The sequence below is a fragment of the Amphiprion ocellaris genome, chromosome 10 (assembly GCF_022539595.1).
Source record: "Amphiprion ocellaris isolate individual 3 ecotype Okinawa chromosome 10, ASM2253959v1, whole genome shotgun sequence".
In the NCBI taxonomy this organism is placed as follows: Eukaryota; Metazoa; Chordata; class Actinopteri; family Pomacentridae; genus Amphiprion; species Amphiprion ocellaris.
Window position 1 is genome coordinate 10291394 of NC_072775.1, and position 13446 is coordinate 10304839.

At 37.3% G+C, this 13446-nt stretch overlaps 2 protein-coding genes across 3 annotated transcripts; both read left to right on the plus strand.

Annotated features, from left to right (window-relative positions):
* The first annotated feature begins 30 nt into the window (after window positions 1-30).
* dynlt5 (dynein light chain Tctex-type family member 5) lies at window positions 31-3296 on the plus strand. Its single transcript, XM_023297724.3, has 5 exons — window positions 31-754; window positions 1190-1290; window positions 1467-1555; window positions 2030-2154; window positions 2229-3296. The coding sequence occupies exons 2-5, from the start codon at window positions 1193-1195 to the stop codon at window positions 2430-2432; spliced, it is 516 nt and encodes a 171-aa protein (XP_023153492.1). The 5' UTR covers window positions 31-754; window positions 1190-1192; the 3' UTR covers window positions 2433-3296.
* Window positions 3297-3533: 237 nt separating this feature from the next.
* On the plus strand, window positions 3534-13370 carry mier1b (mesoderm induction early response 1b, transcriptional regulator). 2 transcript variants are annotated; one of them, XM_023297460.3, is made up of 13 exons: window positions 3534-3645; window positions 4438-4462; window positions 5552-5700; window positions 6529-6714; window positions 7408-7537; window positions 7655-7722; window positions 8156-8228; window positions 8320-8471; window positions 8576-8657; window positions 8767-8861; window positions 9187-9314; window positions 10035-10162; window positions 11538-13370. In XM_023297460.3, exons 1-13 carry the CDS (start codon window positions 3637-3639, stop codon window positions 11855-11857), a joined length of 1545 nt encoding a protein of 514 aa, XP_023153228.2. In that variant the 5' UTR covers window positions 3534-3636; the 3' UTR covers window positions 11858-13370. The 2 variants fall into 2 exon arrangements, with proteins under 2 accessions (XP_023153228.2, XP_035798636.2); XM_035942743.2 differs by lacking the exon at window positions 3534-3645 and having other exon boundaries at window positions 9268-9314.
* Window positions 13371-13446: the final 76 nt, after the last annotated feature.

Sequence of the window (13446 nt, forward strand, 5' to 3'; positions counted from 1 at the left end):
GTAGAAGTGAAAATTTTGGAAGAACGTTAACTACAACACATTTAAAAGCCTTTCTTTTATTCATGCTTTACATATGTTAAATCAAAGAGAACTTTTCAACATTTATCCTTCAGTGCTAATAGACTATCACTGATAAGATGTAAAGTGTTAATTTTTCCAAAAATAACTGTTCCAATAATCATAAAAATGCTGAAGACTGGATCTGATAACTGACCAGGCCAGTAATGAGTTAACCAATAATTATTAGGATGTTATAAAAAAAAAACAAAAAAAAACAGAACAACACAAGATCCCCCTACTTGCTTTTTCAAGAACTGTCAAACACATCTCACAGTCTTTATCAGCAGACAGAGTAAGGATTGCATAATGCAATCGAATTTAATACTGAAAAGAAATGACAGCTGACCATCTGCTTCACTGTTTAGCATGTTGTCAGTACCTCAAACATAGCAAATGGTCCAAAGAGCTAATAATATTTTTTCCCAACATTTCTAAATTGAATTTCCTATCACTGTTTAAATGATCACTGTCCCTGTTGAAGTCGAGTGAGGCAAAAATACCTCGAAATCCAAAACTCATTAAGAAAACTGTATAGGATACGTATAATACAGTATCTTGTGTTTACTTTTTGTACATCTCGCGAGATTTCAGCAAGCGGCGCAGAAACCCCTCCCACTACCTGTTCGTGTTACCATGGCAACACCAAGCTCTGGGGGTCAGTTAGTTCAACTCGGTTCGAGATCTCCTGAAACCGGTAAAATGGGTCAAATTTGACTCAGTGTTATTTTTGTTTCACCCATTGTGAAAAAAATGTCCTCTAAAATTGTACTTACTGTCTACTGAGCCTCTGTTCTGTGTCCAGTTAGCCTAAACACAAATATATTTGATTTAAAGGAGCTAACGCGGCTCTCAGTTAACTTACAAGCTTGTAACGTTTGTAGCGCTTAAATGTTTGCTAGTTTTGTGAAACGGTCTTAGGTACTTTTTGAGTATTTTTTGTTCATTTGTTTAGTGTACTTCCTATGAAATTTCATGACACCTAAAAACTATTAAATCATTCATTATTTTCCTCACTTTTACTCTCCAAAACCTCTGCACATTGTTAATCTCAAAGTTACTGTAGTAATCCACTATACATACAACTGCAGACATTTGAGTACATGTTAATTTATTTGGGTTTTCACGCAAGCTAATGGCAGGAAAAGCTGGGATGTGGAGTCTGGTCAAAGAGAGAGTCCAAAAAAAAAACATTGCAGCCAGACGAAAAGATTCAACTGTCAGGACAAAGGAGTGAGTACAATTTGCAGAGAATATTAACTCATATCCAGCTTTGTTCTTGCATTTTTGTCAACGGTTTTTTACTAATCATATCTGCCACAGGTTATGACTGCTAATCAGAAACCTAGTGCAGTATGTTTAAATTACTATTTATGTGGAGGCGTCTTATCTTGGCATTTGTCTTTCAGCTCTATAAGCACCGTGTCGTGTTTAGACGAACTGCACCATGATGACAATACTCGGATGGCGATAACAATGGAGAATACGTACCAGATGGGTGAGATAACACTCACCTTAATGCACCACAACAGCAGCACAAGCTACACACAACAGCACAGGTGCAGTGCATCTAAAACGTCACATTTGGGCTCCAATATGAATTTATTTAATTTGACTAGTTTAAGTCTATACTTTAATATGACTCCAAAAATTGCATGTTTAGAGGTAAAATGTTGTCCTTAAACTGCCAAAATACTATATGTGCAACTGGTTGTATTTTATTCTTATTGTTTAGGTCTGGAACAGGTGCACAATACATTTCACTGCGCATTATACTATGTATAATTGTGTTTGTGATAAATAAAGGTCTTGAATCTTGAATCTGGTTAATCTAGAATACGAGCTGAGACAAAATCGTATTATTATTTGAGTTTAAGATGCATCACTTTTTTAACCCTGCTATCCAAAATATCACACATGAAGTTAGTTTTATTCATCATGTGATTGTTGTTTTATGTTCTTTGGACCACAGGGCCTTATAAGCGCTTCTCTGTCGCTGCGGTCACAGACATACTGGAGGATGTCCTCACCAGTTACCTCCAAGAGGAGAGATATGAAGGAGAGTGGTCTCAAAAAATGACAAAAACAATATGTGAGGTAAATAAAAATAAATGTATCTCTTTCTGAATGCACTTAAATTCTTGCCTTATTCAGGCTCATTCTCCTCCTAGGTGATTAGGGCCCGTGTGAAGGACTTAATGATCCCCAGATATAAAATCATCATCTTGGTCCACATCGGCCAGATCACCGGGCAGAGCATGCAAATGGACAGCCGCTGTCTGTGGGACAAATCTAACGACACCACAGCCTCATATTCTTTCAAGAACAGATCTCTGTTTGGTGTGGCGACTGTTTACGCTGTTTACTTTGAGTAAATAATAGACACACTGAACCAAACAGTTACTTTAGTCACACATTTGTCATGGTTACTTTCTGCTGTTAAAGGTTTATGTTATGCCATGTATAAAGTGATAAAACAAGAATTATTATCCAAAAATCATGGTGGTTTTTTTTTGTTTTATTTGTGCTAGCATGGAAACTTAAATCACTTCATTCTATTAAAATTTTGAAGATTGAAGTCTTGTTGACAGCGATGATCCATCACACACATATCTGGATAGACAGACAGATAGATAGATAGATAGATAGATAGATAGATAGATAGATAGATAGATAGATAGATAGATAGATAGATAGATAGATAGATAGATAGATAGATAGATAGATAGATAGATAGATAGATAGATAGACAGACAGACAGACAGACAGACAGACAGACAGACAGACAGACAGATAGATAGAATATATTCTTTGTAGATTAGGCTAAACATTTTCTTTAAACATTAATAGAACTTGGAGGTTTTGTTAGTCAGTGCTGTAGGAACCTTACCTGCTTTCTGGGCTTTTCTAGTGCAAATATCTGCTGGGACTTTCAGAACAAAAGATTGCATAAATCTATGTTCATAACATCACTTTGATAGATTTGTTGCACAATACGTTTCATATACGGCACTGTTGTGATTTGTTGCACAAGTTATACAGTTATGTAAAAAGGTCTGAGCACATCTGGAGTGATGACAATAAAGTACAAAGTCATATTCCATGAACTTGACATCTTTGATTAGATTCTTCTTCATTTTTCAGAGGGCTCTTTTCAGGAACAAATGGTTGAAGGGCCAGTGTTATGAATAAAACTGAAAGCCTGAACTTGTATATAAAACTTTAGGAATATGTATGTTCTTATACGCTCTAAATATCAGTGGATCAGTATTTCTGCTGCAATAAATGTCTTACAAGAGGAACTAACATCAATGCATTTAGGCAACTTAAAACGACATAGAAAGTTCCACATATACATATTTCTTTCTAAATAACTATCTAATTTTAAGTCTAAACAATATGTCTAAAACGATCTAATTCATATGTGTGAGTAAAGCTTTAAATGTCGTTATTAGGAGACAGATCAGTGCCTCTCTGCAGCCTGCAGTCTGAAGCATCACGCTCTGTACTGCAGGTGGGCGGGGCTCTACATCCGGGAACCGCCGCTGACCCCTGACGTGACCCTGCAGGATTGCAAACATGGCGGAGGTAAGAAAGTGAAATAAATATTCGGAAAAAATAAATGTATACTGCGGGATAGTTAGTCCAGTCGAATGTGTACATCGTTTGCGTGTTATAGCTTTCACGCGCGAAATTAAGTACGAGCAGTTTGCGTTGCTAAACAACAAACATTTCTTGACTCAAGCATGTTTAGTAAACTTCGGGTTTAGCTAGCGTTAGCTCGGCTAGCCCCGACGGAAGGTAGCTGCGGCGTTAGCGATGTTACTTCGCGGTTTTGTTCAAGAATACTTCACTGTGCGTGTTAACGTCTTTAATCGGATACGTAGCGGGGCTTTCCTGCCTCTGACATTTTCTGTGTTGTTTTCTAGTCATTTTTTGCAGGCAGTTGGTACCAAGCTCAACTTGGACGCGTTAGCGTAAATACACAGCATAAAGGAGAATTAACTAGCTTGTAACTTGCAGTGAGTGAGCGAGTTGGGAGAATTAACCTAGCAAGTACTCGGCTAGTGCAGCTTACTGTGGCTGAATTAAGAGCTGTACCTGTGATATTGTCGCTACCGAGCTGCTTCCTATTTTTCCGCCGGATACGGTTACGGTATTCTTTGTTTCTTTTCTTGCCGGACTAGAGGCAGCTTTTAGGGCACAGGGTCGGGCGCGCTTTTTCTGAACTCCCGTTTATCTTCCTCTACCGGAGTAACTTGAGCATGTCATGTTATACGCAGGTCATAAGTAGTTTCTGAGGCTCTTCTAATGAGATGTTGGCATCTGAAGCTGTTCTTCAACTTTATTTATGCTCCTCTTTTTTGTGTTTTTTTTCAGCCCTCCCTCGGGAATGCTAGCCCAGGTAACTTACATATAGTTGGAGCCTTTCTGTTTAGACGATTTTATAGCTTTGAGGTCTGTTGTTCAAGCTTAAATGAAATACAGTTCATTTCTTAAATATTAAGAAAAAGTGAATACATTGTTAAGCGTTTTCTGATGGTTTGTTTACACCCAGTTTGATCTTCCATCATAGTAAAATCTATTTTTAATCATGATTATTTAAAAACTAAAGAATGCTATTTTTGTAACCACAAGTCAAACCTAAATATACTGTATTGTTGGAATATATTCAGGCTAAGGATGGATGATTAAATCAGATTTTATTGAGATTATATTGATTATGCTATCATTAGGAATCTTCAATCTTGTTATGTACAATTTGCATTTCATGATATCAGTGCTCTCCAAAAACATGCCTCAACAATTCAATCACACCCTCATTTTATGCAACTTGTCACTCACTTGCCTAAACAATGCTGGTTATTGCACAACTGCTTACAAACGCTCAACGTAGAGAACATATTATTCCAATTCTAAGAGAATTACAATGGATTCCTTATGAAATTCAGTTTAAGATTCCGTTTAATACTTTTAGACGTCTTCATAGTCGGGCTCTGCTCTACATCTCAGAACTGCTGATCTTTTTTTCTGCACCTCAAATCAGACAATCAATTGCTGTTAAAATCCCCACAGTCATAGCAAGCAGGGTAATACATTCACTGTGGAACAAGCTCCCACTTATTGTCAGAACAGATGTGCTATAGTTTAAAAAAACTTACCCTCACATGAAATAAAACTTCGAATTACATGAGCATTTGATAATATTAGATTTGAGGATCTCTGCATTAGTGTGATGAAGTTCTTTGATTTTTAGTAATCGTTGCCCCAGATATACCCAAGCTAAATACTCCTTAAAAAGGGTTCAATGAATTCTAAAAACAATTTAAGAATGAATTTGTAATGTCTGTAATTCATGTATATATATATATATAAACAAAGATACTGACTGTATCTTAATTGCATTTGTTTATAATTTCCTCCCACAGACATTTTATATCACTATGTTTACATTCTAAATTTTCAGTGTCTCTATTTGTGGTTAATTTTCTAGGAGGTTCAGCAGGTTCCGACGACCATGATTTCGATCCATCAGCTGACATGCTCGTCCATGACTTTGACGATGAACGAACGCTGGAGGAAGAAGAAATGTTGGAGGCAGCAGATGAGACCAACGCCAATGAGATTGAAGATCTTGCACGGGTTAGTGTCAGGTTTTCTAATATATAATAATGGTTGGTTCTAATTCTGAGATAACATGAGAATAATGATTTATGTCTTCTGCTGTTTTAAATTGGTTCCCAAATGCCAAAAATGGGACTGCATGAGGGCACAGTGCAGCTGTCAGAAAGCATGGTGTGTCTAGTAGTAGGGCTGGTTGATAAAGCTAAAAAATATCTCACAATGAAATGTTTCATTGCGTTCTGTTGGTAATTATAAGTCATTTTAATGTCCTGTTTCTAATAAAGGAAAAAGTTTCATTTTACTTCAACCAATTTAGTCTATTTATCAAGGTACACGGGTGATCATTTTAATTTTATTACAATAATGAAAACCATAAATAAATACTTTTACATGTATAAATAAATACCTTGATTCACATTAAATAAAGAAAGCAAGTAAAACCTTGAAGTGTGCCAAGCTGAGGTTAAGGTTCTGAGTCACTGGCCTGAAATAAAGTCACCAGATCAAGACCCTGAACCTGCAAATTGCAAAGGCTGAAGTTTAGGAAATACATTAAGCAGAATTTCTCACCAAGAGAAATTCTGCGTCGTGTGGTAATGCTTTTAAATGTTGTAATTTGTTACTAGTTAATGTTGAACTAAAGGTTGACTTTTATAAAATGATATATCAAATGAAATTGCAGTTACAAAATCTGCCACTATTACTGCGATTAGACATTTTCCCAGATTGTTCAGTCCTATTGGAAATCTGATTGTGACACTGAAATTTGTGATCAACATCAAATTGTTCAAATAATAACTACTTTTTTTTACAATTTAGAAAACAATGTCACTTTTGTTTTATTAGGAGGGTGAGATGCCCATTCATGAGCTGCTGAGTCTCTACGGTTATGGGGGCAGATCGCCAGCAGATGAGGATGAGGAGGAAGAGGAAGAACCCGAGGAAGAAGAGGATGACGAGGAAGAGGATGAGGAAGAGGACCTCGATAATGATGAGAGCAGCAGAAGCACTGGCGAACTAAAAAGAAATGAGGTACTTTGGTGTTTTTATTGGCATATTGAGAGTGATTTTTTTCCATAAACTTAAATGTCAGTATGTCTTTGTACCTCACAAACAAAACATTTAAAGCATGAGCTCCACCTGAAACATGGTACCAGCGCACCCATTGTTACCTGACGGTCTGACAGCTACTACTATACTTAGGGTATACTATATGGTATACAACTATAACATGCTGGTAGTTTTCTTTTTTTTTTTTATCTTGTATGACGTGTTGACTCACAGAGTGCCAGAACCCACAACTTCTCTGCTCACACTGTGCAGTCAGTCAACAAGTTATCATGTGGAACTTGCATTAAATGTAAACATTGGCAATAAATAAGTTGGTTGAAAAAATAAAGTTTATACAAATAGGTAACTCCATTTTCAGTTTTGACAGTAAGAGCCAGAGACTGTCCTGAGAATTGATGCCCAAGTCAGAATTGTTGGTTGAAAAGGGAGCACAAATGAATGGCTTTGCATTAAAGAGTGGAATCACTTGTACTCACTAACAGTGATCTGTGATATAAAAAAAAAAAAAAGAATCAGCATTTGTATCTTCAGCTCTTCATCTTGTGAAAGGTCTCGATCTTACTGTATAAAGTGAGTTAAACTGAACTGAAAGTAGTGGATGTGATCATTGTTTACCTAATGTCAGCATTGCTTCTATTTTTTGTGTGATTTCAGGGTGAGGATGTAAAGAATTCATCAGGTCAGGCGGGTGAAGCCCAGTCAACTTCTGAGGGTCGCACACGCTCAGTCCGGTCGCTTGGCACAGCAGAACTTATTCGTCCCCAGAAACTAAAGTACTTTGAAAGTATGCACTGTCTTTTTTTTTTTCGTGTCTTTTCTCTTATTGCAACTTTACATGGTGATGGATTTAAAATTTTTAATGAGGTTTTGAGGGTTAAGCAGATCTCGCCTTGTGCCTCAGGTAATAATGATGCAGAGGAGGAGTCAGATGAGGATGAGGACTATGTTCCATCTGAAGACTGGAAAAAGGTATGTTGTTGACAAGACATTTGTGCTGTGAGATTACAGCTGAATTTGTGCTACACTGTCAAATACCTGAATCCTGAACGACCAAAAACAGGACGGTTAGTTTTAAACACTAAATTATGACAGAACTTTATATACAAGCCATGTCTTATTTATATCAGTTTTCATGTTGAAAAAACTAAGTCCTTCAGACATCTAGAAATACGCAGCTGTCAAATTTGGCTGGATCTCTGGTGTTCAAAATTATACTGTGAGACTGCATAAATATTAAACTGAACTTCTCAGAGGGAACTTTTACAACAGAACAGAAAAATATATTCAGAGAAATCCAAATTTGTCCAGAAATGGCTTTGTGTATTCATGTTCTAATGAATGGTGCAAGCAAGTTTCTTATTTGCAATAAATTAATAAGTGATATATCATTTTCCCACAACAGGAGATCATGGTGGGTTCCATGTATCAGGCAGAAACTCCTGTTGGCCTGTGTAAATATAAAGACAATGAGAAAGGTAAGCTGGTGGTTTGTTTACATCTGCATGTGAGTTCTAGTGGATACAAAGGTGATTTCTTATTGCTCTTTTGTTTGAACTCATCCTTTAGTGTATGAAAACGATGACCAGTTGTTGTGGAACCCTGAGTGTCTTCCTGAAGGGAAAGTTGTGGAGTTCTTGACAGAAGCGTCGAGGAGAACGGGGGATGAGAAAGGAGTGGATGCAATCCCAGAGGGATCCCATATCAAAGATAACGAACAGGTGAGAGCAACACATCTGAAGTTTGTAATAAATCACACATGAATTGGTGTATCATATGTTTAACTGTTTACACGACTAATCTAAACCTACTTCTTTCCCTGTAGGCATTGTATGAACTAGTGAAATGTGACTTTGACACAGAGGAAGCTTTAAGAAGACTAAGATTTAATGTAAAAGCAGCCAGAGGTAAGCAGACTTTGCTAAGACATTTTGCTTTGGTTTAGTAGTTTAATAGTTTTATCCTATAAAGATTTTAATACAGATGTAACATTAACACTGACCTTCTCTGCTACAGAGGAATTATCTGTCTGGACTGAAGAAGAATGTAGAAATTTTGAACAAGGACTAAAAGCTTATGGCAAAGACTTTCATTTAATACAGGCCAACAAGGTAAGAGAAATGTTTAAATATTAACATTTCTGATCATACATTTATTGCACTTACATAATTTTGATACCCACAACATTAATTTGACATCTGTGTTAATGTGTTTATTATTAACTGGTTGTTGCTAAGGTTTGGAATCTGCTTGACTTTGCTGCTTTTTGAGACAAATCAAATTTCTCTGTTTTTTAAATGTTAAAATGACTGTAGATCATTTAACCTTTGTCAAAACTGAAATTTGACTTGTCTTTTATTTGAATTTGCACTGAAGTGATCTCTTCAGACGATGGTAATAATGGTTATTTCATGTCTGCTGAATTAAATCTTTCAGGTGAGAACTAGGTCTGTAGGAGAATGTGTGGCCTTTTATTACATGTGGAAGAAGTCTGAGCGTTATGATTTCTTTGCACAGCAAACCAGACTTGGGAAAAGGAAATACAACCTTCACCCTGGTGTCACGTAAGTCTTTTTTTTTTTTTTTTTTTTTTTAAATACAGAAAACGTGCCATTGTGAAAAACATTGCTCATACAAAACTATTAATGGAAAAATTAGTATTGATGTTTCAGGTTGATGTATTTGTTGTTTGTGGTATTTCAGTAAGAAATTTGTGGCTACAAAGATCAAAACTACTGATGAAAATGTTTAGTTTTTTGTTTTTCATTTCTTATTCCCATTCTGTGCATTATAGGTGTAGTATAATAACATTCTGCCAAGACAGAACAGTTAGACCAGCCACAGAAACAACAGAAGTTGAGCCAGAATTAAATCAATCAAGACTGGCACTAACGCAGTCTGTCAGGATGGATTTTCATGCTGTTTTCATGTTGTAAGATTCCTCAGACCCGTTCCATGAAATCTCTTACAAAATAAGAATATTTAGATTTTTCTAAAAATGATTTGGAAGTAATTACATGAGCTTTGTGTAACTGATAAAGTTGCTGTATGGAACACAACCTCAGCGTGAAGACATCATGGGTGGTGGTCCGTTAACTACTACATGTTGTCATTGACTGTACACGTAATGAAACAAGAAGCTTACTTCGAGTGTTTTACACCTCAACGAGGTCCCACCTGTACTCACTGTTTGATAACGCAAAAGATCTACCTGCACACTTTTAAAAAATGTATCTAGAGCTAATGTCGTGTGTAACGGAGTGTGTGTCGCTGTGTGTCACCAGAGACTACATGGACAGATTACTGGATGAGACGGAGAGCGCAGCATCCAGCAGGGCGGCTTCACCTCCTCCCACCACCTCCAGCAGCAGCACCAGCCACTCTGAGAGGGAAGACAGCAGCAGTCAGAACGGTGAGCCGATACAAAGTGCTCGTATGAGTGCACACACACAGTTACTAGAGGTTATTTCAGTTTTCAAATAAACACAGCCCTTAACCAAAATAATATCAAACTATCAGTTGAGTCTACAGCAATTTACAAGAAAAAAAAACACAATTCTATTTTCTGCATTAGACGGTACTTGAAAAAACAGTTATCCAAGGAATGAAAGTAACTAATTACTATTAACATGACAATTTTTTCACCTTCTGCACCTTTATGGAAACAGCACAGTTATGGGTTGAAGTAGAGAGAGTTCAAAAATGGTCTTTGTGCAGCATAACAGTATTATGCCATAAGTTAGAAAAAAATAATTTTGAACCCCTCAGATTATTTAGTTAAAACTTCCATCAACATGTACAGTAATTTTCCAAGCGCCATAACTGGAAGAAACAAAGGGGATTCTACCTTCTATAGATTTTGTACATGGTTTCCACACTCGTCTCCTATCAGGCCAGAGTAAACACAGCCTGCAGTTCAAGAGAAAACCTTTTTTTAAAAAAGTACAAGTAGACGGTTGGTGGCAGCAGAGTTATTAATGGTCTCAAGGTTGTGACTAGGAGCTAAAAAATCTGATTGGACCACACAGTTTATTTTGGGGGATATCTTTAAAAAAGATGGAATATCATGATGTAGAGCTTCAATTTGGTTAATTTCCCAGAACAAAGTCACACATGGCATGTTGAAAGAACTGTTCTCTTTCTGTTTTTACAGTTTTTCTCAGACAAATTTTAAAGATAAAGAATAAATATAACATGCCTTTTGATTAAGGTTCTAAAAAATATTATTAATAGCCATCTGTTTAGTTTTTCTTCAAGGTTTTCAGATATCGGTTTATAAGTTTCTGCCTCCGTCATACTGCAGTTGAAATGTTAGGGATTTCTTTCACGGTGCTCACGGCATTGACCAATTATGTTCAGTAACTTCTACAGCAACATCACCCATAATTGTTGATCTTGTTTTTGTTGGTGGGAAAGAGATTATTATTGAAAGTTGTCAGTGCCAGAAATTACATCACATTCCTCCTGTTGTATCCAGATAAAGGCTGAAATCTGAGAGTAATATCTTCTACAATTCTACAATTTCATTCAGCAGACGCTTTTATCCAAAGAGACGTACATCTGAGAGTTGATGCAACATAAGCAAGGATCTAGTCAGGAGAAAACATCCTGGATAAGTGTCATAAAACAAGTTCAAGAGTCATAATAGGATCGTAGTGTCTACAGGCAGTAGATGTAATAGGATCTTAAATCTGGTCTGGTAAATCCACATTGATCTGAGTGGCCTGATAGAACTGCAGTTTTTGTAATTTGTAATTTATCACTCAGGTTTTATTTTTCTCTGACAGGTATCGCAAGCCACAATTCAACCCACCCAGTGGATGGCGCTCCGTTGCCTCCAGCAAATCAAGTCAAACTTGAGGGAGTTCAGTCCAACGGTCCATCACATCCACTGGCAGAAGCTCCTCCTCTGGTTTCAGACAACAATTCCAACGGTTGCAGCCAACCCACTGCTCCCAGCCACGACAGAAACGGCTCTCTGGAGCCTCTTCTGGACCACAGAGACACGGTAGCGATGGCTCATGACCGGCCAGCCAAGAGGTGCAGGACGGAGGCAGAACCTTTAGGCCAAAGCGAGATGGAACCATCCAGGATGCAGGAGAACTGAAGGCTGCACGGCTCAGCAGTGTTGACTAACAGACTCTGATTTGGGGTGGAAAATTTGTTGCTACTTCTCCACCAGTGGGTAATTTAGGGGAGTGGAGGATGAGGAAGATCGACCTGTGAGCACAGGAGAGACTCACTTTAAGGTCAATGAAAATCAGCAGCTGGTCCTCCAGGAGGGGCAGCAGTGGCCCCAGCTCAGCCCCTGTTCCTCCATCCATCCATGTATCGACTCCCCACTCAGCTCATCCCAAAGTACCACAACTAGGTCATGTCCGACAAAACATCTTCTACTCATCATCTCCCTTTTTGGAGACTGACAAAATTTTGCCAAGAATTTTCTTTTTCTATTTGTACTTTAAAGAAAATAAATCACCTGTGATATTTTTTTATGCGAGAGATATTTATATTTTATAACGGAAAAAAAAATCTAATGATGGGTCATTGCTGTTCAAGCCATTTGTGTGCTGTTAAGGATTTGATAATGAGACGGGACATGTTTTAAACGATTATGTGCTTAAGTTGTCGAAAAGATGCAAATTAGGCAAAAACAAGAGCCGCTAGCTCTCTTTAGTTGCACTTTGATTGTATGTTTCTCATCTTTGTTGATGAGGAGTAGTGTCAGAACCCAGCAGAAATACATTTTCACTCCCTCACTTCTTTCTCTGTCTTCGCGTATGTTTGTTTAGGTAAATAAACCGACGGGTTAGTCCCCCTGCAGGTTTGTTTGTGTAAAGCAGCTGACATCAGTGATGTCCTGTAATATAACTCATGTAGAAGATCTCTGTATTTTTGGATTTTCAGAGTCAGTGCTTTGCTCAACGCTTTGTTTTTACGAGACAGAATGTTTGTGACTTTTCATGTAAAGTTTGTATAGATTTCTTACCTTGAGCAGTTGGTACATTTTTTTATAACCGTCTGTCTGTTCATCTCTGTATTTTCTGGTCTTTCTTGTTAGGCTGTGCTTTTTGTTGGGAAGCTGTTTCGCCTTTGTTTCTCTGAGATGGATGTAATGAAAAAGTAGCCATTCCAGTTCTCCTCTCTGTTTGGCAGTACCTCTCATTCCTGTGCTCAAACCTCAACAGTTTGCTGCAGAAAAGCTCCACATCGTGGTTCTGTGTGCTGCTTATTCAGAATGCTTCGTGTCCAGCAGTATCTACTGTGGTTCCTCAGTAAGTGTCTTCAGAGCAGTTGATCTCCAGCAGTTAAACACACCTGGTTGATGTGAACGTGTGACCTGGAAGACTTGTTTTGGTACAGTAGCTGTTCGGCTTAATGCATAAATGTTTTACTTTGTACTCCAGCTTTTGAACTTACATTCAGAAATTAAGATAAGTTTGTCTCTAATAATGTTGATCCATGTAGTCTTTTTTTTTGTTTATTTTGTTTCCCTTTTTGACAGTGATATCCTTTTTTCCTCTGTAAATGATGACATGAATAAAAATGAAGTGTATTCCAAGACTGACTATGAATTGAGTAACATTGGCTATATTTAATAAATGTATTAATGAATTGGAGTTGTCGTGTTGTGAGTTATAGAATTAAATACAGAGAAAGTAACCCTTTACAACTTAATAGAAAGATAAGTATTAT

Excerpts from the sequence above, each read along its gene's own strand:
- dynlt5 (XM_023297724.3), top strand. The coding sequence starts at position 1,193 with ATGGCAGGAAAAGCTGGGATGTGGAGTCTGGTCAAAGAGAGAGTCCAA. Across the intron at positions 1,556-2,029 it reads GGAGAATACGTACCAGATGG|GGCCTTATAAGCGCTTCTCT; the intron begins GTGAGATAACAC and ends TTTGGACCACAG. Across the intron at positions 2,155-2,228 it reads TGACAAAAACAATATGTGAG|GTGATTAGGGCCCGTGTGAA; the intron begins GTAAATAAAAAT and ends TTCTCCTCCTAG.
- mier1b (XM_023297460.3), top strand. Across the intron at positions 8,472-8,575 it reads ATATCAAAGATAACGAACAG|GCATTGTATGAACTAGTGAA; the intron begins GTGAGAGCAACA and ends CTTTCCCTGTAG. Across the intron at positions 8,862-9,186 it reads ATTTAATACAGGCCAACAAG|GTGAGAACTAGGTCTGTAGG; the intron begins GTAAGAGAAATG and ends TAAATCTTTCAG.